The following is a 21,165-nucleotide window of genomic DNA, read 5'->3' as shown; positions in this document are numbered from 1 at the left end:
CATATACTTGCTAATAAGCTGAGTTGTAATGTGTCCAGAACTGTGATCATTGCAGCTTGTATCCAGTCAGTCCAATGCTGCAGACAGGAACAGCTAGGTTAGTATGGCTTTATGCCAGCCCACTTCTGACCTAAAAAACGAAGTAAACCTTGGAGGTTCATCTCCAGTAAGGCAAGGTATTACTGGAGGAAAAACAAGACTTATCATACCCATCAGCTGGAAATGAAAGCTGAAATCCATTGTTATTGATTTAAGGCAGATCCAGCTGTTCTGGTGTTTGTTATAATGATCCAGTTCCAGAACTGTGTGGAAGAGGGAGAGGGAGAGGAAACTCATTAACCTTCCAGTGCACCTAAGGAGGGAGTGTGTAACCTGGCAGCGTCCCATGGTCTACACTGGACTTGAAAGGTTGGCTTTGGAGAAGCCTGTATCATGTTTGACAGGGGAGCTCCTTCTGAACACTCTTCTAAAGGATGTCTGGAGCCAATGTCCCTGCACTGGCCTTTTGTCCTTCCACTGCAGCATCCATCACCAGACCTAGCAAATGCCAAAGTGCTTTTTCAGCACGGAGTCAGCTTGCTGTGAGTGTGTAACCCAAGTGATCATATGATTAATTGTGTTACTATATAATTCATGTCTGTCTTTGTAGACAAATGTCTCATGTTTTTAACGGTTACTTGAACACTGTACATAATTCTTTGTCAGAGAAGCAGTTGAACCTGGCCAAGTTCAAATTGAAACCTCCCAGAGGAATAATCCAAATCTGTATTTCCATATATATTAATAAACTGGGTAGTACTTGCAGTAACTCACATAATACAGTTTGGAAATGAGATAGAATTCATTATCAGTACAATGAGGAGCACAGGCTCTTTCCTGTCAGAAATAATGGAGTGAGAGCTGCGCAATTATTCTCCCCACTCTGTCTGTAGCCATTTATGCATCAAGGTGCATATAAACCTTTCCCAGCCTGTTGTGCTAGGGTGGGACAATCCCAGTCCCTGATTAGTTGCAAGCAGGAGGATATAAAAATAAATCCCTTAATTCTGGCTGATTTCATGATGTAACATGAGCAACATGGGCTATACAGTGTCTAAACATCAGCTGAGGGTTGGCTTCTAAGCTCAGAGATAAAGAGGCTCTCTTTTAAATGTTGCTGAAAAGAGGGAAATAGTGTCCTGCTGGTTCTGTGTAGCAGCTGAGCAGAGGATGTAGAAAAGCAAGACCAGATTTCCATGAAACATCACAGCAAGGTCTGTTCCCATCTGTACCTGCACCCTCTCTGCTCTGGATGTGGGCTATTTATTCTGGAGTCAACACCAAAAGCAGGTGAGACAGGTTTCCACATGTGATGCTGAACGGAATTCAGTAAGGAATGAAACAATTAGGGGGAGGAAAAGGAAAGGACATGGTGTAGTAGTTTAATGAGATAGTGCATTTGGATACTGGACTTACAGTTGGGAAGTGTTTGTATCTGGAATACAAGATGTAATAGTTGGGGGGGGAAAGGTTAAACCCCATCAGCTCAGGGGAACTTGTGCAGGAACTTGTGCATCTAGAACAGGTCTGTGCTATAGTGTGTGGTTTAAACACCTCCATGCAGCAGTGAAGTAAATGCAGTAATTAAATAATATAGCCTTGATAATAATTTTAATGGCAGGGACATAGCAAACGGGGATTTTGTTTGCCAAAAGTGATTTATCCAATGGAATTGAGAAAGGAAGCCTGTTCTGCAGCAGGTTTGGAGAATAATCTCTAAAGAAGGTGACAGGCCCTTTTACTAGTCTAACATTGGAGGATTATATTATTTTCAGAACAGTTTATGACATATTAGTGGAGGAACAGTTAATCATTTAAATTAGCTACATGCTTTTTATTAATCTTCAAATTAATGACTTCTACCTTTTGATCTTTCTGGCTGCAAATCCTTCTGGAATTGATACCAATTAGGAGATGGTAATAACTCGGTTATGGACATGGACCAGCATGTGCATACCTAGAGCACATGTGTGTATCCCTGTGACGGCAGGTGTCAGTGACACATGTTCAGCTAGATCTGCCCAGTCATTACTCATTTGGAAAGTGGACCTTTCCACTAACAGAAATTAAATTAAAATACATGGATAGCAGTAAGCAAATAAAGGTTCTGCTTTATTATGTACAAAGCTGTGTATTGCACAGTGTCAATCTGACACTATAAGGACAATTAGACACAGGTTTTGTATAACCTATGATAGAGGTGGAGACAGTATTAGAGAACAAAGTGACCTTGCTCACTCTTCATGGTAACCACTGAGAAATGTTCCTGCCTTTTAAAGAACAAAATGTGTTCCAGCACCAGCCTATGGCAACATATAATAACATACCTTGGAGCAGACTGACCCTGTATAGAACTTCACTCTGTGTGCTGGGGAAAGAGGAAGCGATTAGGCCTTTCTGGGACTTCACAGTTCTCATATTGATGTACCCACAGTGATACCATTTCACACCTCCTTGCAGACAGGCCCATGTTTACCTGTGTGCATTGCTGAGCTTCTTTGAATAGTTGCTGAATTACCTTAACTGGAATGTGCTCTGGGTTTATGGCATAAACACCAGTAAGAGCTGCTTTTCAGAACCAATAAGCATCTGTGAAGATAGCAAGGATAACACCAGGTTCTCAGTCCTGCCATCGATGGCACAATGTATACTTGGTATGGCAGACCTTGTGTCAACTAAGCTTTCTTTCTTCTATACCTATGTTTCTGAATGGTTGAAGGATGTTTTTCTTCCTGGTGTCCCATTGCCTTTTCATCTCTGACATTTGTATCTTCCTAGTCTGGTATGGCTTGTGTTGCAGCTTGTTGTGGATTTGGTGACATGTTAGTGTTCAGTTTCCTATATCCAAGTAATTTTTAGAACATTTTATTCTCTTATCATTCTTTAACCCAAAGGGAAATGATTGACTGGACCCCAAAAGCCTTATGTCCCCTAGGTACACGAGTGTTTGCAGTCAAAAATTACTGTGTATCAATACACCATGCCCTCTTTCTAGAGCAGTGTTTTTTGCCCTACTCATGGTCTCTTGTCTTCTTCAAAGTCCAGTCCTAAATTCTTGTTCTCTAGACAATTTCTAGTTGCAGTGCTGCGAAACCTGAACAAAAGCTTTTCTCATTTTCTTCTGGTTAAATTTGGAGTAAGTGGTATATCTACCTTTCAGTTATGTTCAGCTTCAGTTGAGAAGTAGACTGTTTTAGAGGTCACCTTGTTTTAAGAAAAGAGCATTGCTTGTTTCCAAATCCAGATGCTCAGTGTGCTCATCACAGCCAGGACCAAGGCACGATTCAGCCAAAAGTGGATTATTTACTTGCATGCATATTTTCTCTTACAGCATAGGTGGAGAAGTAGTGAGAGGAAATGAAGGAAGCTACGTGGGGAAGCATTTCCGCATGGGATTTATGACAATGCCTGCTCCTCAGGACAGATTGCCACATCCTTGCTCCAGTGGCTTTACCGTGAGATCCCAGTCTCTTCATTCTGTTGGAGGAACCGATGATGAAAGTAGCAGCTCTCGAAAGCAACCACCTCCAAAACCTAAGCGAGACCCCAACACCAAACTGAGCACCTCATCTGAAACAGTCAACACTGGAACAACAAGTAAAAGTGGGAAACTACCAGACAGGACTGAAGGTAAACACTATAGATCTTTGGACAAAAAGCTTGTTGAGACCCAGTGTTAAGATTATGTGGCTGATAATCTTTCCTTTAAGAATTACCTGTGTGTTTCCTTATCTGTGTGGCAACCAGCACAGATATCCCCAATGAGTGCTCTCTGCATTTTCACAGAATCACAGAATCCCCAAGGTTGGAAGAGACCTCAGTGAACCAGTGGGTAATTGCCAACTTCTGACATTTCTCACAGAACCATACCACTTATGTGGAGTTGTTATATACTGGGCAATTAGTTGAATTTACTCAGAGTGAAGGGAAAAAGAGATTGCTAACAGATGTCATGGAGGGCAATGCTATCCACGTGCTAGCCAAGGACCGCTAGCACTGGGCAAATCACAGCTTGGGAAAGGAACTTCCTCAGCAAAAAGGTGAAGGTCACAAGATACTAGAAAGATTACTGTAAAAAAGATCTTGAAACTCTACAGCAAGGAAATGTCATCCAGTGGCAAAAATTTCCCTGAGATGCTAGAATGACAGAATGGTTTAGGTTAGAAGAGACCATAAAGATTGAGTTCCAGCCCCCCTGTCTTGGGCAGGGACACCTGTTAGAACAGGTTGCTCAAAGCCCCATCCAGCCCAGCTTTGAATGCTTCCAGGACTGGAACCTCCACAACTTCTCTGGGCAGCCTGTTCCAGTGCCTTATCACTCTCATGGGAAGAATTTCTTCCCAACATCTAGTCTAAATCCATTTTTTCCAGTTTGAAGTCATTACCCCTTGTCCTGTCACTACATACCTTTGCAACAAGTCCCTCTCCGGCTATCCTGTTGGTCTGCTTCAAATGCTGGAAGGCTGTTTTAAGGTCTCTGTGAAGCCTTCTCCTCTTCAGACTGAACAATTCCTGCTCTCTCAGCCTGTCTTCACAGGAGAGATGCTCTAGTCCTTGAGTAATCTTACAGGTTTACAATTTCTCTGCCCATTCCTCCCAGTTATGTTTCAGTATTCAGAAGGCAATAAACAAATGTGTGGAATAATTATATTAATTCTTTATTCTGAACTACTATAAGCTAATGCTATGGGCATCTTCTCTATCCATTCTACCATGCTGCAGATGCATTTTGTGGAGTGGTAGGACCAGCTGTACTCCCTGCTAGAAGAGATCAGGATGATTCTGCTTCACAGTGTGAGCTGCAAGAAGGAGCCCTTAGGGACAAATTGGTTTGCTCAGTGCTGGTCTTTCCCACTGCTCTGTTGCAGATCAGTTTTGACATCCCATGTGGAATGTTGTGCTCTTCGTGCATGTCCTTTTTGCTTACTCTCGTGGCCAGAAATCCTTGTTAGTTACACTCATGCCACAACCCCTTCTAAGCAAGCCTGATTTTAAGAAGTCACAAGTGATAAAAAAGATGGAAGGGAATCTGTATTTCATCTGGTGGCATGTATGTCTACCATTGACTGAACAAAGTCATAGATTCATTTATGCTGGTGTTAGTTATTATTTTGCATATGACATTTACCACTGCTCCCAGGGCTTGCTCTCTACAGTGTCCATTGCATCAACTCCACTGAACCAGATCTGAGCATTAACTAGCTGTCCCTAATCAAAGCAGTGTGCCATAGTTTTACTAGACCAATGGTTTCCTGCAAAGAAACCATTCAGATGTGTGCTGAAGACAGATTTAAAATCTCACATCAGAGAATTTTTCAAGTCTTTAATGTAAGAGCAGAATGCATGGCATGGACCTCTCTGCCTGACGTGCTCTGAGGTGGAAGGCAGAAGCTCTTCAATTACTCCCAAGTTCTTTTTTAAAATACTGTGGTTTAAAATATTGAAATAATTCTCTACTATATATTAGCACTGTTTCTCCCTGAGTCTGCACAACCAGAATTACCAAAGCTAAATGAAGTCTACTTTGCAGCCAGGGCAGTAAGATTGGCTCTGATGTTTTCTGATTTCCTCAGCAAATATTCCTGCAAGGGTTCATTGAATCACACAGTATGCTGTGCTCTCCAGTGTAACTGGCATTGTCTCTAGGATAATTAGGAATGGAGTCTGGTTTAGATCCCTTGTATGCAAAGGGATGATATATGAGGTCTGTTTTGCATACCAAGCCCTTTTCCTCATTTACTGAGAAGTGAAAGTCTTTTGACAGCTCTAAAGTAGCAATAAAGATAATGATAGTGAGAACCAAAATACATTCAAGCCTTTAACCACTCTAGGAGCTAGGGCAGACTCCTTCAGCAGTCTGTGTCCTCATGAACTAGATCTTCTTCAGCATTATTATTCTCAAAATTTTGCTTCCCTTCCTCTGTCTCCTCCTGCCATCCAATATTGACACCAAGGACATAATCCATCATCATGTCTCTTTTGACAGATTTCAGAGTTTGAAATGGATTGATATTTCTGTTTCCACTTGGCCTCCTCCTGCTCTGCAAAGGCTGTGCTCGATCCATTCCATCACATGATGGTTGTGAGTGGTATTGTAACCGTGCTCACCTTGGTTAATCTGTGTGACGGTGGCACTCCTACGCCTAGTACTAAGTATTGCAGGGCTCCTTGGCATCACAGCTCTAATCATGAGTTGAATATTCACAGCAAGATCTCTGGAAAGAACTGATGAATGAGCAATACTCCATCACTAGCACAAAAGGTAATACCTAAGTGTTACCTTTTAGTGTGACGAAGTGCCTTCATGGAATATTGAGGGACTCTATTATACTTAATATATGACCTGTACTAGGTTCATTATATTGGTTTATATGTAGTGCAGCAACAGTAGAGGATCAGTAGGTTGTGCAGCACCAACATGTGGAGGATCATGAAGCAGTTCCTGGAGATTTTGAACTGATAGAGCCCTTTAAGCACATCATTGTGTTTCTGTGTTCAGAATATCTGCCCTGTTCATATGTGTCTCGTTTTATACAGAATCATGGAAACACAGAATCGTTTAGGTTGGAAGAGACCTTTAAGATTGTTGAGTCCAACCATTAACCAAACACTGCCAGATCACCACTAAACCACGTCCCTCAGCACGACATCCACACATCTTTTAAACCCCTCCAGGGATGGTGACTCTACCACTACCCTGTTCCAGGGCTTGACCACCCTTTTGTGGAAGAAATTTTCCTAATATCCAATCAAAACCTCCCCTGGGTGTTCAACATGTGTGCCAGACTTACAGGGATTTCACTAAAGAGTTTGATATGTAGGGAATAAGATCAGATTGCAGGGCTCTTTTGAAGTAACCTGTCAGATTTTAAAGCCTGAGATATACTTAAGGGTGGTACAATCTGGTATTTGGCCAGGCAGGCTGGATTTCTAAGCCACTTTGTTACTACCTGTGCACCCCAAGGTAGTATGTTTCTTTTTCACAGTTGGCATCTGCCTAGCATAGGAATGTTTATATATCAACTGTGGTCACCTAAGGATGAGCAGAACCAGATGAAAGTTAAAATTCATTATCTACAGTATCAATTTGGTACAAATATTAAACCAACTTTGTCCCAGAATATGAGATTATTCCTGTTGATCTACAGTTAATTCCCAGCAAATTTAGTACCTAGAATGGTGCCTAGCCTGAAGAAACCTGTGAAGCTCTTATCTTCCAGTCTGGTTCTTATGTTCAAGTGGTTATGTTTTTCTCAATGTAGTAGTTCTCATTCTAGAAGCAGTCTTTGAAGAGCATCAAGAGATTATCAACCTACTATATCGTTCTGATTGCAGGTTAGATAGTCCAAAGAGATAATATTCCTGTTCTCCTAGCAAGCTCTTTGGGAGCTCATGTCCAAGAAGAGGCAGTGTTTACTTTCAGTCACTGCTGTCCATGTGTTCCCAAATATTTGTGCATATGTCTCACACAACTGCATGTGTTTGTGGTATTGGCAGGCTGAAAGGCTGCAGCTTTTCTTAGAAATTCAGGGAAACAATGATGAAAACTCCAGTTTTTCTCCAAGTGTTGTGTAATCTCCACAAAGGACTTGTCACAAAACTGTTTCCATTCCATTGCAGAATAATTCAGAGTGTAATGTCTATTGTCTGATGCTGTGGCCACTTGGAAAAGGCATTTGTTTCATTTCCTAAGCAACCACAGAGAGCCTCACCACTCATTTTTATTGAAGACCTTTACTTTTTGCTTTCTGATAATGATCCAGTTTACACAAACAGAGTTTCTGATGGCAACTTTTATTCTGATCATGGTACAGACAAAATATTGAACCACAACATGACATTATTTGGAACAAAAGTCTGACTTTGCTGAAGTAAGTGCCAGGAGAAATTTGGTTGTGAACTTCACAGACCTTTTCCTCCTGGAGCAGAAATAACATCAGTAACAGTCACACTGGCTCTATACATTTCTAGAGTGCTCTTGCTTTGGAGTTTGCAGGAAGGTGAGAATCTCTGAAGTGCTGACACGCATTAGCCCTGTCTCGTTGTACAACAGTGTGATAACACTTCTGTTTGGGTGTTTCATCTCAGTCTGCCTTGGCTGTGCCTGCAAGAGCACTCCCCAGACTGAGTCTCCTTAACTTGACCAATTTTGTTGCTGTGTTTCCACACTTCTGTGTCCCTTCTTATGCTTCAGTATTCCCTTTTTTACTGTTCTAGTTCCCTCTCTAGCCACCCACCCAATGCCTTCCACCCCATGCATTTCTCCTTCATGACAGATTTCTAGAAGGTTGTTTTTAAAACTGTGAGTTGTCTTTTCTGCAGAGCTTTCAGACTCTGGTAGGAGCAGTTAAAAAAATAAATAAATCAACAAGAAGAACCCAGTGTCCCATTTATCACACACTGGAAGTGAGAAGTGACCTGAGAAATGGTCATTTAAAACAACATTTCAGTATGGAAAGCATATCTAATCTATCCTGCTAGGATCTACATTGAGAAAATGCAGGAGTTTGTCTAATTGTGCATTCAGTGCCCCACCTTACAGAAAAAGGAAATAATAAAGCAGGGCAGGTAAAGTGAATGTAACCAGCCTCAAGTGGTGCTTTTGAATATGGTCCCATTCTGTGGGGAGATCTCTCTGCTGCTCAGAAAGCTCTAAAGGTGGGCAGCTTCTGAGGAAAATTTTCCTCTGGAGAGAAGCTGTTACAGTAGCTGTAACTAGGGTTGAAGACCAGCTGGTCCTCATAAATCTAGTTTTCTGTCAGCTGGACTGATGACTCTGCATTCTAAACTTGAAATTGTGCTGCTCTCATTAAACAGAACTTGGACTAGAGTGATTTAGTAGTTTGCTGGTTTTGCATGGTGCTGGTTTCATTTTATTTCCTACCTTAGCAAATAATGTGTTTAATCTGCAGTAACCCTGTCATGTCCTCCCTTATAGACAGATCTTCTTCCCGCATCTTTTCATCTCTGCCCACTAAAGACGTATCACCAATGAGCCCTGTTCAGATCTAATGAGTCTAAAGGGATTGACGGATGAGTTCTGGAGGGTAGAGCTATGGGCAGTTGAAGATGCTGCTGTTTCTGGGCTCTCTTCCTGGCCTTGTGCCATATGTGACAGCCCAGCGCTGAGGAAGCAGAATGCAGTATTTTAGGGATATGTCTTTGGGACATGGGTGCTGTTGGACAGGAGCTGTGGCAGGGCAGTGAAGTGGGCAGGTCAGGGCAGAAGCATCTTGCAGCAAGGCCTGTCAGAGCCCTGCACAGTGAGCACACGATTCATGTGGATGCTCTTGCTACACACTCCCTCTCACCAAGGGCTGCAATGCTTCTGCCATGTTGGGATGTAGGTCTGAAAAGAGGGGAAGAGCTTTATTGTGGTGCCAGGACAGACTGTGCTTCTCCTGAGGCTCAGCCACCAAGGCTTTCTCCCAGGGCAAGGGCTCCTCAGGTGGGTGTTCAGCTGGGCCCACTGTGTGTTGTTACCTGCAAGGCCTGGGCTCTTGCCTGTTGTGCTCTGTATGGGGTTTAGGTCATTTTCCTCTTTCCTACAGCCTGTTCTGTACTCACAAAAAGACACAACGTGTTCACATGGGCTATAAATGTATAATGCAAGCCAGGATTCAGCCTTGTACAGCAATGTCTGTTTTCCATCTTATAAGCACAGAATGGTTTGGGTTGGAAAGCAGCTTTAAAGGTCATGTAATACAACACCCCCCCCACCCACCCCCCCCAGCATCTAGTACCCCTCTGGTCAACTGTGGCAATGCCAGCGACGAGCAGTGTGAGCAATCTGGCACTGTAGGCCTAGAGCCTGACATGGTGGTAGGCCATGCTCAGCATAAGCTCAGCCCACATGCTTAGCCTTTGCTGGGGAGCTCTACTGCCTCAGCTCATTGCAGAACAGCTCGGTTTGGTTCCTCTGGTTGCTGAAGCAACTTCTTCCCACAGACCTGCGCTCTAGCAGGAATGACAGAATTCTAGTGTGGTGTGGGTTGGAAGAGATCTCTGGAGATTACCTAGTCCAATGCCTCTGCTAAATCAGGGCCACCTAGAGCAGGCTGTCCAGGATCACATCGAGGCTGGGTTTGAATCTTTCCAGGAGGGATATGCTAAAGATTTTGGTCTAATCTCTAGCATTCAGTAGCTTAGAGGTTTTCAAGGGCTTTGCTTTTGGTGGTGGTGGTAATTTTTCAGTGCTTGGGGGTTTTTGGTTTTGCTGAGATTTCAGTTTTCAGCTGACAGCTCTTAGAACTGGGTTTCTTTCCTGTGTGTGCTATCTCCTCCAGTCCTGCATCTTTTCAGGTCCCTTAGCTAAGGGGGCATGAGGGTGAAGGAGGAAATGAAAGCAGCAGTTCCTATAGCTGTTGTACTGGCTTTCTGAGCAGAACCATGCACACAATGTGATTTTTGGAGGGATTTCTAAACAAGTTTTGAAGACACAGTGGGAATATGTTCTTACCCTCCAGGCACATATGCATACTCATTAACACTAATGGAAGTTGCAAGCATTGAGCAGAAAATAGACCCTGCCACAGTAAAAAAACATGAAGCTCTAGTTACCCTCTTGGGAACTGCATCATGCCCAAGACTTAGCAGTTGGTACTTTAGCTATGTTGTGCTAGTCTATCCTGTGGGCTTTGAGTTGTCTTTTTTCTTCTTTTTCATTTCACAAAGTTCCTTTTTGTATTCTCCATCTCTTTTTCTCCACGCTGGGATGTTGCTCTTTTGCTAAGAGATGCTGCACCCCTGGAAAACAGCACAAAACTGAATGTGCAGCCCCCTGCAGTACAAACATCCCCCTGCTCTCGGGGGTGATGTGAGCTGGGATGTACTTGATAATGGAAAAGTCTCAATAATGTGAGTTCAGGGAGTGTGGTGCTGATTTACCAGATGACTGCAGATGCATCCAGTCCAGGAGGAGGCTGCGTGCCCTGAGCTGAGCTCTGCTAAGCATGTGGGCTTTTCTGCACTGTGTACCCAGGGCACCAGGGCTCATTAAAGTTTATAAGCCTGGTTGCAACCCCAGACCCAAACTGCGCTTGTGAAATTACACCATTCTGCCCCAGAGTTGGTAAACCTTTTAGGACTTCAAAACAGTGTTGGGTATATTGCAGACCTGTAGGCCAAGTAGGAGACTTCCCAGGCTGCTGCCACCACTGACAGTAGGGTCACTGCAGTCCTAGAACATACCAACAAGCTGAGGAAATGTAGGTTAGTTAGTCATGCAGTCAGCTGGGAGCCAGGGAAGAGTCTTTGCACAGATTTCACATCATAGAAAAGTCACTGGGCTGCTTTTAGAATAGAATAGAATAGAATAGAATAGAAATGGAATGGAATGGAATGGAATGGAATGGAATGGAATGGAATGGAATGGAATAGAATAGAATAGAATAGAATAGAATAGAATAGAATAGAATAGAATAGAATAGAATAGAATAGAATAGGAGCCAGTGCAGCCCTGGAAGTTCTTCAGCTGTGCTCTTGAGGGGTCTGAATCAATAATCTTTACCAGAAAGAGCATGATCAAGAGAGTCTCTGATCATCTGAGTTTTCTTGTACAATGCATGATTAGTTTTCACCCTCAACAGACAGCCTCTGTAACTGTAAGGTTACAGTGTCAATAATTCATTTGTTATCATCAGGTCACTGTAAGCCAAGCCTGGAACACTGCTAGAGAGAGAAGTAAGGCATCATATTCATGACTGTGTTTCGATTTTCATTTTGTTTGTACCCCAGGGACCCACAGTACTGGGGCTTCTCAGCATTTCCACCTGTGAGCTGCAATGCTATGGAACACTAGGGTTTTGCATTATTTTGCATCACTGAATGTCTCAGAAATCAGGGTCAGGAGAGGAGGAGAAATCCAGGTAATTCTCTTGCTTCATTTTGACAGCCTTTCAGAATTTGTTAAGGAAGGTGGAGTGCCTGTGAAACTACAAACAGAACAACTTTGGAATACTCACAGTACACTTTTGTTTTCATGCTGTCTTTGGCATTGTCTGTAAAAGACCTTATGGACAAATGAGTAAAGGGCTTGAAGGATCAGACTGAAATCTTAAAGTCCCTGTTTGCTGTTAGAGCTGGTCTGTGATAATAGACATCTGGCAAAACTCATTTGGAATTAAAGAAAGAAGCAGGAAACAGCTGTGGTTTCATTCCACAGCAAATACACTGGATTTCCACTTCTTCATGTTACCTTATTTTTAACTGCTGCCCTAATTCTGTTCTCACTTAAACAACCAAATGAGACAAATCCTTATGGAGTGGAGCGTGACTGAGCTCTCAAAGCATTTCCTGCCAAGAGGCTGATGCTGGGCAGGCAAGCACCCCACACTGACACTGGCTTTACTGAGAACCCACAGTGCTTAGCAGAATCAGATCCCAGGAGGCTGAAGTCTGGCTCCAGGTGAGATGCTGTCATGGCTATCCTGTTTCATTGCTAATTTCTTTCTAATGACTGTCTTGTTTGATACACTGGTTTGCTGCTTTCATCTCTTCCACTTGGCTTAATGTTGGATGACATCAAGCAACATATGCCTGACATGCCACAACTGTGCTTGGCACTTCATGCTTCGTGACTTGTACGTGTGCAAATAGTGCCGCACGGGGATAATGTGCACAACGATAACAGTTCCATGGAGCTCAGCTTCCTTTCTGCAGTGCTGTCAGCTGCTCTGGAGGTCACAGTGTACCAGCATGGGCTTTTTCTAGATGCACAAGGGGGAGGGGGGTTTAAAAGAAAAATTAAAAAGGCTAATTTTGGTGCTAGTTTTAATGGCCATAACTTTGAACTAATGGCATGCCAAGCAACCACATTCCCCAAACCCCATTTTCTGGGGTGTCATCTGCTGCTGGTTTGGAATGGGGAGGCTTAGACGTGTGATGTAAAAAGCAGGAGCTTGGTGTACTTGATATCATCAAAAGTTATTGCTTAATATCCATTTCCACTGCATTGTTATAATATTTGCTGTAGCTTCCATCATTTCTCTGAGCTAATCATGAATAATACTCCGCTTTCAAATTCACAACCCTCTTCCATTCAATGACTGAATAATTCTAGCACCTTTTACACTTAGCAGCAAAACCGAAACAGTATTGCAAATACAGGACTCTCAGCAAAAACGTGTCTGCAACAACTCATCTCTGTGTTGGGAGCAGTGGAACTTTTGAGCCGTTTGGCATAACAGTGCTTTCTGGGATGGAGATTTCTTCTCTGTGCATGACTGCAGAGGGAGCTGTCTCCCACTTCTTCATGGTAGAATACCGGAGGATGCTTAGCTGTAAATCTGTCCTTTGGATCTGTGTGATGATGTCATAAGTCTCCTCAACTGAGAAGGTTTTAATGGGTCTTCCTATGACGATGGAAGTTTCTCAGTCTTTGGATTTTGGTGAATAAGATGCTAAGTAACTTTAGAACACATAACCACAAAAAGCAAGCATCCAGATGTGGAGCCAGCGCAAACCTGAAGCCATACCACTAGTGTAAATTCAAAACCTCAGTAATATTTCTACCCTGTTTATTGTCTTAAATATGAGCTCTGGCCAACAAAAGCCCAGAAGCTGAAGGCATTCTGTGGTTTTGAAGAGACAAGAGCAGATAACAGAGTTCACTGACGTAAAGAGCTTTGGGGAACAAATAATGGTCTTAGCTCACACTCCAGTCACACTCTGGTAGTTGGTGTCTGCTTTTTCCATCAGCTCTTGGCTAAGATCTTTTAGGCTGTGATGCTATTCTCACTTTAATTGCCTTTCATGTGCCTCAGATGCCCATTTTTGGTAGAGAGCTCCACTTCCCCTCATTGTTACATCTTCTCCCTTCTGCTTCTTGGGTTTTTCCCCCTTTCTTGCAGAGTGCTAGTTTTCAATCAAGTCTCTTTCTTGTTCCCACTAGTTCTGCCTGCGAGTTGAACTCAACAGGTTCTGCAGGTGTGGGGGAAGCGAGAACAGCTTCTGGCATCAATTCCTCTGTTTCTTTTTTATGCTCTATCTTTGTCTTTTTGTGCTCTGTCTCACTTAGGTGGCACAATGAGGTTAAGGCTGGCATTTGAAACAGGAAAGGGCTCCCCTGAAACTTGCTGGAACTGCATGCAACACTGTCAAAATGGTACTGCGGCCAGAGCAGGGGAATTTATGGTGATCAGGCCTGGCTGCATGACCCTTACAGATCACCACTCTTAAAGGCTCTATTAGTTTCACTAGACCAGTCTGCAAATAAAAGCAAGATGAAGCTGTAGATGCCAGGCATGCAGAGAAGCTCTGAGTGGGAGGCAGCTGATAGTTTGTGCTTCATCTGTACTTTTGTCACAACTTTATTTAGAGCTGAGAAGGAGACAGGAGTCACCCTTATGGAGGTGGAAGTAAAATGAATAGCTGTGAGGCTCTTCTCAAAGCTGATAACGCTGAGTGTTTCAGCTTGCTCAGCCTCTGACCACAGAGCTGTTAGACCTCCAGGCACTGCTGCCTACCTGCAAAGCTGCTCTGACAGTGCTTGGCCCAATTCTTTTATCAGCCTATTCACCCCAAAGCTGCCCAGTGACAACCTGTGGAACTGCTTCTGCAGGGTTACTTGGTGTCCTTCCTGGGGAGGGAGGAGTGCCCTTTTAGATGAACCCTTGTTCATTGAGCCTCATTTGCTTTCATGATGTTCATGCTGTGGTGACTTCTCTGACCCCTGCGATCAACCTTCTGCATTGTTTTGAAATGCAGGCTCTGAGGCAGAAGGACCTGTCAGATGTGTCCTGCAGCAACAGCAAGAGGCTTTTATACAGTGGCCTCAAGGAAAAGAATTGTACAAAGCCTACAGGATTCCTTGGTGAGAGGAGGTTCATGAGGCTTCTGGTCACTGGTGGGAGATGCTGAGGAAGCTCGGCAGCATTTGCGCTGCTGCTCTGCCCATGGAGTAGTTAGAAACAGTATGTCCCATGTCAAAGATCCCAACAGGTCAACATCATACCCAACATCACCTCATCAGGTGTGCCAGCTGGGTATAATGGCCTGTAGTTATTTTAGACATGCAGCAAATCCATTGCTACTTATGTAAGCAAGTAATGGATTTGGCCTACTTGTTGTCCAGGTAGAAAATAGTTTGGTCTAAAAGATAAGGAGTCTCATTTCTCTGACACATTATTCAAGTCTGAATACCTCAAATTGCACACCTCGAATACCAGGTTAGTTTTTTGGGACTCTCCCTCCAAGAAGGACATTGAGGAGATGGATCATGTCCAAAGATGTGCAATGCAGCTGGTGAAGGATCTGAAGAACACCTCTTCTGAGGAGCATCTGCGGGAACTGGGATTCTTTAGCCTGGAGAAAAGGAGCCTGAGGGGAGACATTCTCCTTCTACAACTTCCTGAAAGGAAGCTGGAATGACGTGGGGGTCAGTCTCTTCTCCCAAGTGACAGGACAAGAGGAAACAGCTTCAGGTTGCACCAGGGGAGGTTTAGGTTGGACAATTCTTCCCCAAAAGAATTCTCAAGAGGTGGAACAGGCTGCCCAGGACAGTGGTGGAGTTCCCATCCCTGGAGAATTTTAAAAAGCTTTGTAGATGCAGTGCTGAGGGCACAGCTTGGTGGTGACTTGTCAGTGTTGGCTTAATGGTTGGACTTGATGACTTTAAACACCTCTTCCAATCAAAATGATTGATACTACAGAGGCCTTCAGAATCCTATGGGCAGCAGATAACAGATGAATAAGCAGCTCAGCCCTCAAAGACTTAGTGGTGTGGTGGTGATGTCCACCACATACCAAGATCATATGACATAGGTATCTGAGGCATGAATTGTTGGGACTTAGTTCTTCAGACATACCCAGAAGCATCCCTTTCTGAGCAGGCTAGAGACCTTCTCTTCCTGCAGCTCAGCAGGAACACTGCTGCCCTTGCAGTAATCCTATGGCCCAGACTGTAAAAACTCAGACAGAATTCAGAGCCTCACCATCTTCTGCATCGTGTTTGGGGAGTGTAAAATAAGCAGCAACAGAGTGGAAGAGGGGGCAGCTAGCACAGGGTGACAGCTGTGTGAGGAGGGGGCTGTAATGGGTGCTGGGCAGGGGGTGGCGGGGGCTGCTGTCACTCGTCACTGTCAGCATGAAGTGCAGTCAGGTTGTGGGAGTGGCACGAACAGAGCTAGAACTGTTAATTTACACTGAACCAGCAAAAGCTGCTCAGGTTTCAGCTGTAAGATGACAGTCAGGATGCCACAGATGTTGCTTTGAAATGGAAAGGCTTTACCTTGATGCTCTGTGGCTGTTTTTCCGCGCTGTTGTGACTGTGTTTAACTCTTCGGTGCCTGACTCTGAAGGTTCCACAACAGAGCAGCAGAGGCACTGTAAAATGAGGACATATGCTCTGTCAATTGATGTCTCTGCAAGCATGGTTTGGTAGTTCTGTTTGCACACTCTGCATGTAATCCATCTAACAGTGCTTGAGGTGGATAATTCCTAGGCCAAGTGGAATTCCTTCAATTCCTGCATTTCCTTCAGATTATACAGCTACAGGATTTTTTAGTTCTAGTGCTGCACTGGCTGCAAAATCTCTTTGGCATATGCAAACTGGAGGTTCTGAAGCAGAACAGACCAGCACTGCATTAATAATGGCTGCTTGTGTGGGCAACATGAAGATTCTTTACTGAGACTCCCAGTTTCCCGGTAATCCTCAGAGCCAGCTTCCACTGGGACTGCTGTAACTGCTTCTACTGGAGCTGCTGGAGCTCTTGCCTGTGCAGTGCCATAGGGCCTTTGATCATGCTAGTGCATGGATACTTTTCCCAATGGATGCTCAGAACTCATTGCAACCTAAAAGATGCTGTGGTGAGGCTTTTTGTTTGCCTCCATTTGCTCTCAGTTCACTGACAGGCAGACAGTAAAGAAAACCTGGAAGCTGGTCTGTTCTGGAGCATGGCAGTTCGGGGAGGAACTCTCTCCAGCATGCTGATACTCCAAAGGTTTGGAAACATCCTGGCATCTTTGGGTCTGTCCTTCACTTGGTAACACGAAAGATCTGCAGCCCTGCCATACTGGGAGGAGGCTCTGGTGGCAGGGCTTTGGTGAACCCCAGGCAGGTATGGCTACTTTGGCATGTACAGGGTGTATGAGATGTGGTGCTGAGGATGAGAATTCAGGGTTCTAGCCCCAGTACAGAGCCCCAAGCAGAACCTGGCAGCAGCACATCTTTAACCTCGGTGCCTGGGGGTTTTTTGCAGCAGTTGTATTGTTTGATAAACACAGACCTGAATGTAACTGCAGGGCCCCATTCTGCTCCCTGCTATACTGGTGTTCAGTTCTGGAATATCACTACTGAAGCCACTAGATTTCCACCACCCTGAATCAGAACAGAAATCAATCATTTCCAAAGTGTGAAGAAGGTGTAGCTAAAATAAAGGAGCCTGAAGTGTCCTTAATCATAGCCACAAGACTCTCAAGGAGCAAGCACATCAACATTATTTTATGACAGTGTCCTTGAGTCCTTTCATTTGCAGTTTAGTTTGTCCTCTCAAAATTCCCAAATAATTTCCAGTAAGAGCTAATAGATTAAGGAGAAGGAAGAACTACGTAGTGCATTAAACTGCTGTGCTGCAACAACCTATTGCAGAGCTGTTTGACTGAATGTTCTTTCCTTTCTCCAGGGTTCTTTCCCTCTGCTTTTTCCTACTAGCATCTTTCAGAAGAGAAGAGGAGAACCTGCAGGGAAAGGACTTGTGTCCATGAGGACAATGCTATTTTGAAAGCCAGAGGTTTTTGTGACCAGGATATGTTCCCTGATGTTACCTCAACCTAGTGATTGTGTTTCTATAGTCATTTGTTCAGATGCATCCCTTCTGGTTTATGGCTGTGTAAAAACTTTTGCCTTCAGAAATTCCTTGGGGAAGAAAAGATGCACGTTCAGCACTGCATGTTTCTGGCAGATATGCTTAAATTTAGCCTGGAAATCAGAAAGCTCCAAAGAGACCTTAGAGCACCCTTCCAATATTTGAAGGGGCTTACAGAATAGTTGGAGAGGTACTCGTTACAAAGGCATGTAGTTGACAAGATGAAGGGTAATGGCTTCAAACTGGAAGAGATGAATTTACAGTAGGCCTTAGCAAGCAATTCTTCCCCATGAGGGTTCAGGGAACAGGCTGCCCAGAGAACTTGTGGAGACTGCAACCCTGGAAGTGTTGAAAGTCAGGCTGGGCAAGGCCTTGAGCAACTTGGTTCAGTGGGAGGTATCTAGATGATCTTTATGGTCCCTTCCTAGCCAAGCTGTTCTGTGATTCTATGAAATTTTCTCCTGTTTTCTACTGTTGCTTTTCAGTGATGCAATGAGCCACTGTGCAAGGGTTGACCTAAACAAAATAAAGGCCTTATGAAAAATATCTTAGAGCTTAAACTGGCAAAAGATAGGTGCTAAAAAGTGGCGTTAGGGGGTAAGATGACAGCCCTGCGGCCTGTGACCAAGTGATTAATTAAACTTGGGCCTCCTGAGTGCTGATCTCTTGCACAGTTCAGAGGACTGTGCCGCTTTATATTCAGCTTCACTAAGAATATTCAAACTTCATCTACAGAGATAATGAAATCCGACCTAATACAAGCACTGGTGCAGAAATGCACTGAAGATCTTATGTGCAGCTTTGGGCAAGCAGTTCATTTCAGAAAAGCCAGTGGGGTTACCCGGAGTCTTGACCTTATTCACACATATATGGGTTTAGTGCTGCCCTAGAGCTGGATTCTCTCCGCTGAATTATGTGATGTAAATCAGGATCTGTGCATCTTTGATTCAGTACCCAGCACATTCAGGCTTTAATTAAAGAAATTCTATTTCCTTTCACTCCTGGAGGCTCTTTTTGATAGAGGTACCCCTCAAAATACAGCAAGATGAATTCCATCTGCATTTAAAGTAACATTTTTAAGAACATTGAAACATTTTTAGAGCCCAAACCATTCCTTCATTTAGAAAGAAATTGAATGCTGGAGCTCCTCATAGGGATGGGGGGGTGGGTGTAATTTTCCTGTTCTATACATTTTTATTCTGTTTGTTACAGTGAACAGCACAATTAGTAGGCTTGGTCTGTGGACTGCAGAAGCTGGTAAACACCCAAAGGACAACAGAAAGTGACAGCATTTACTTGTAGTTTTTAGACATTTTAGCTCATTCCTTACCCAGTAAGCAAATAAAAACCCCAACCCAATAAAACATTTTCATATGTCTCTCCCCTCAAAGAGTAAACAAAAAAAGGCTGAGATGACCAGAAGCAGTCCAGATTTTCAAAATTAACTCTGGAATCAGGGCAGATTATCCGGGCATGCCTGAAAGCCAGGCGTAACCTTTGCGCTACAAATACCTCATCGCAGAAATGTCAACTTCTGCTTATTCAGTGGGGCTCCAGTAAGGCTATTTTAAGCCCTGTGCTTCTCCCTTCTGGGTGAGAGCTGAAGCTATTGCAGCCTCTGTGTTTTGTTGCACTTTCAGTGTATTAGAGCCAGAGAATTGCTTGGTAGTAAGACACTGTTAAAGATAGAGAGTTCCTGGCCAAGCAATGTAAACACTGTCAAGTTGAGTTTTGTTAACAATGACCATTGTGCCTCTGGTTTATCAGCTGTGGTAGTTTCTGTGGTTCTGATGCCAAGGAGTGGCTGGCAGAAGATGTTGAGCTCCCATAGCCAGGGCAGCTCCAGGGAGGGCAGATGAGTGTGGAGCAATTGCTGATCTGTCTTCATCCCATCACCTCCAGGCTCCTCAAACTCCTTCTGCAAAGAGCTGGAGGTCTCTTGTGTTTGTGTGTGTCTGTAAGAGAGGCATTCACAAAAGCTTTGTGAATATGTGCACTTTGAGATGGCTTATTAAGGGAACTTGCACCTGGCAGGAAAAGAAATTATCCTCACTTTCATTTCTCCTATTTAGCTTTGGATCAGGCCCTGTATGAGTGGTAGTCTTCAGGAAACTTACTGGCAACAGTTGCACCAAGGACATGGTAATCCGTGTTGAAAAGCTCTTAATTACTTTATGTTTAGAGCAGACAACACAGCTCTATGTGTATCACCAATATGTCAGTATGGTTTGCTTTTCACAGGAGTGTATGTTCCCAGCAGACACCGAATGCTTTTTCTGCCTGATAAATGTCAAGTACTTAAAGCAATCCTCCCTGCTCCTCTCTAGAGATTGCCAAATGATCTCTTTTCATTGGCTAGGGGATCTTGCCAGGGCTTCTGCATTCATGCATGTTTATCCATGCCAAATGTTGGTGCCACAAGAGTGGTACAAACACTCCCTGCTCCTTTCAAGAGCTTTTCATGGCTCTCTTCAGTTGCAGGATTCATGGTGGGTTTTCTCTGTCTTTCTGGACTGGAGCAGTGGTGCATGATCCATAGTCCATTACTGTAGATTTCAGCCCCGGCTGTGGAGCTGCAGAAACCTTTGTTAAATGAGGCTAGGTCTGTTCTCCCTGGTAGCAAGAGGAAATGAGATCAGGTTGCACCAGAGGAGGTTTAGGTTGGACATTAAAAGAAACTTCCTCACTTAAAGGGTTATCAAAGACTGAAACAAAGTCTCCAGGGAGGCAGTTGAGTCACCATCCCTGAAGGTATTTAAAAGACAGAGATGAAGTGCTGAGGCATGTGGTTTAGCACCAATCTTCCTGGAGTTAGATAATGGTTGGACTCAATGACCTTGAAGGTCTTTTTCAGCTTAGGTTGTTCTATCATTCTATACTCCTCCTTAGGGTTGGACAACCTAAATCTACCACTGCCCCTCATCAAATTGCTGTAAGCCCTTCTAAACAGTCTTTCCGCAGGGCCCCATTTGTCAAGGAAGGAAAAAGGTCTCAGTACCACACCACCTCTTGGAAACAGGTGGATTAATGAAATAAACTCTGGCAGAGGAAAAATGTTGCTTTTAATAGAAGACAGAAAATAAATCTTTCACCTTGTTGCGTGTTAGCCTGTGTCAAACAGCCAGAGTGGGTTATTTGGCCTTCTTGTTGATAACGCCAGCAGGATGATTCAGGCTAATGCTGCATACCATGCAAAGGCAGATGTGAACACTCAGTGTGTCACTATGGTACTTAATTTCCACAATGCAAAAATACTTCACAAGACTAGATGGCAGTGCCAATCATTTCCCCATGACATTTCTTATTTCCTCCTCTGCAATTT

General features: G+C 43.8%; 1 protein-coding gene across 3 annotated transcripts in view; it reads left to right on the top strand.

The window, feature by feature from the left end:
* NYAP2 (neuronal tyrosine-phosphorylated phosphoinositide-3-kinase adaptor 2) overlaps window positions 1-21,165 on the top strand; it is a 122,077-nt gene that overhangs the window by 48,110 nt on the left and 52,802 nt on the right. For all 3 annotated transcript variants that reach the window (XM_054175554.1, XM_054175553.1, XM_054175555.1), the window contains one exon: window positions 3,371-3,669. In XM_054175554.1, coding sequence (XP_054031529.1) covers window positions 3,371-3,669 — 299 coding nt within the window. The remainder of the gene's footprint in view (window positions 1-3,370; window positions 3,670-21,165) is intronic.

This window comes from Dryobates pubescens, chromosome 32 (genome assembly GCF_014839835.1).
Source record: "Dryobates pubescens isolate bDryPub1 chromosome 32, bDryPub1.pri, whole genome shotgun sequence".
Lineage (NCBI taxonomy): Eukaryota > Metazoa > Chordata > Aves > Piciformes > Picidae > Dryobates > Dryobates pubescens.
Note: the sequence above shows the minus strand (reverse complement) of the source record. Positions and strands in the feature narration are given on the sequence as shown.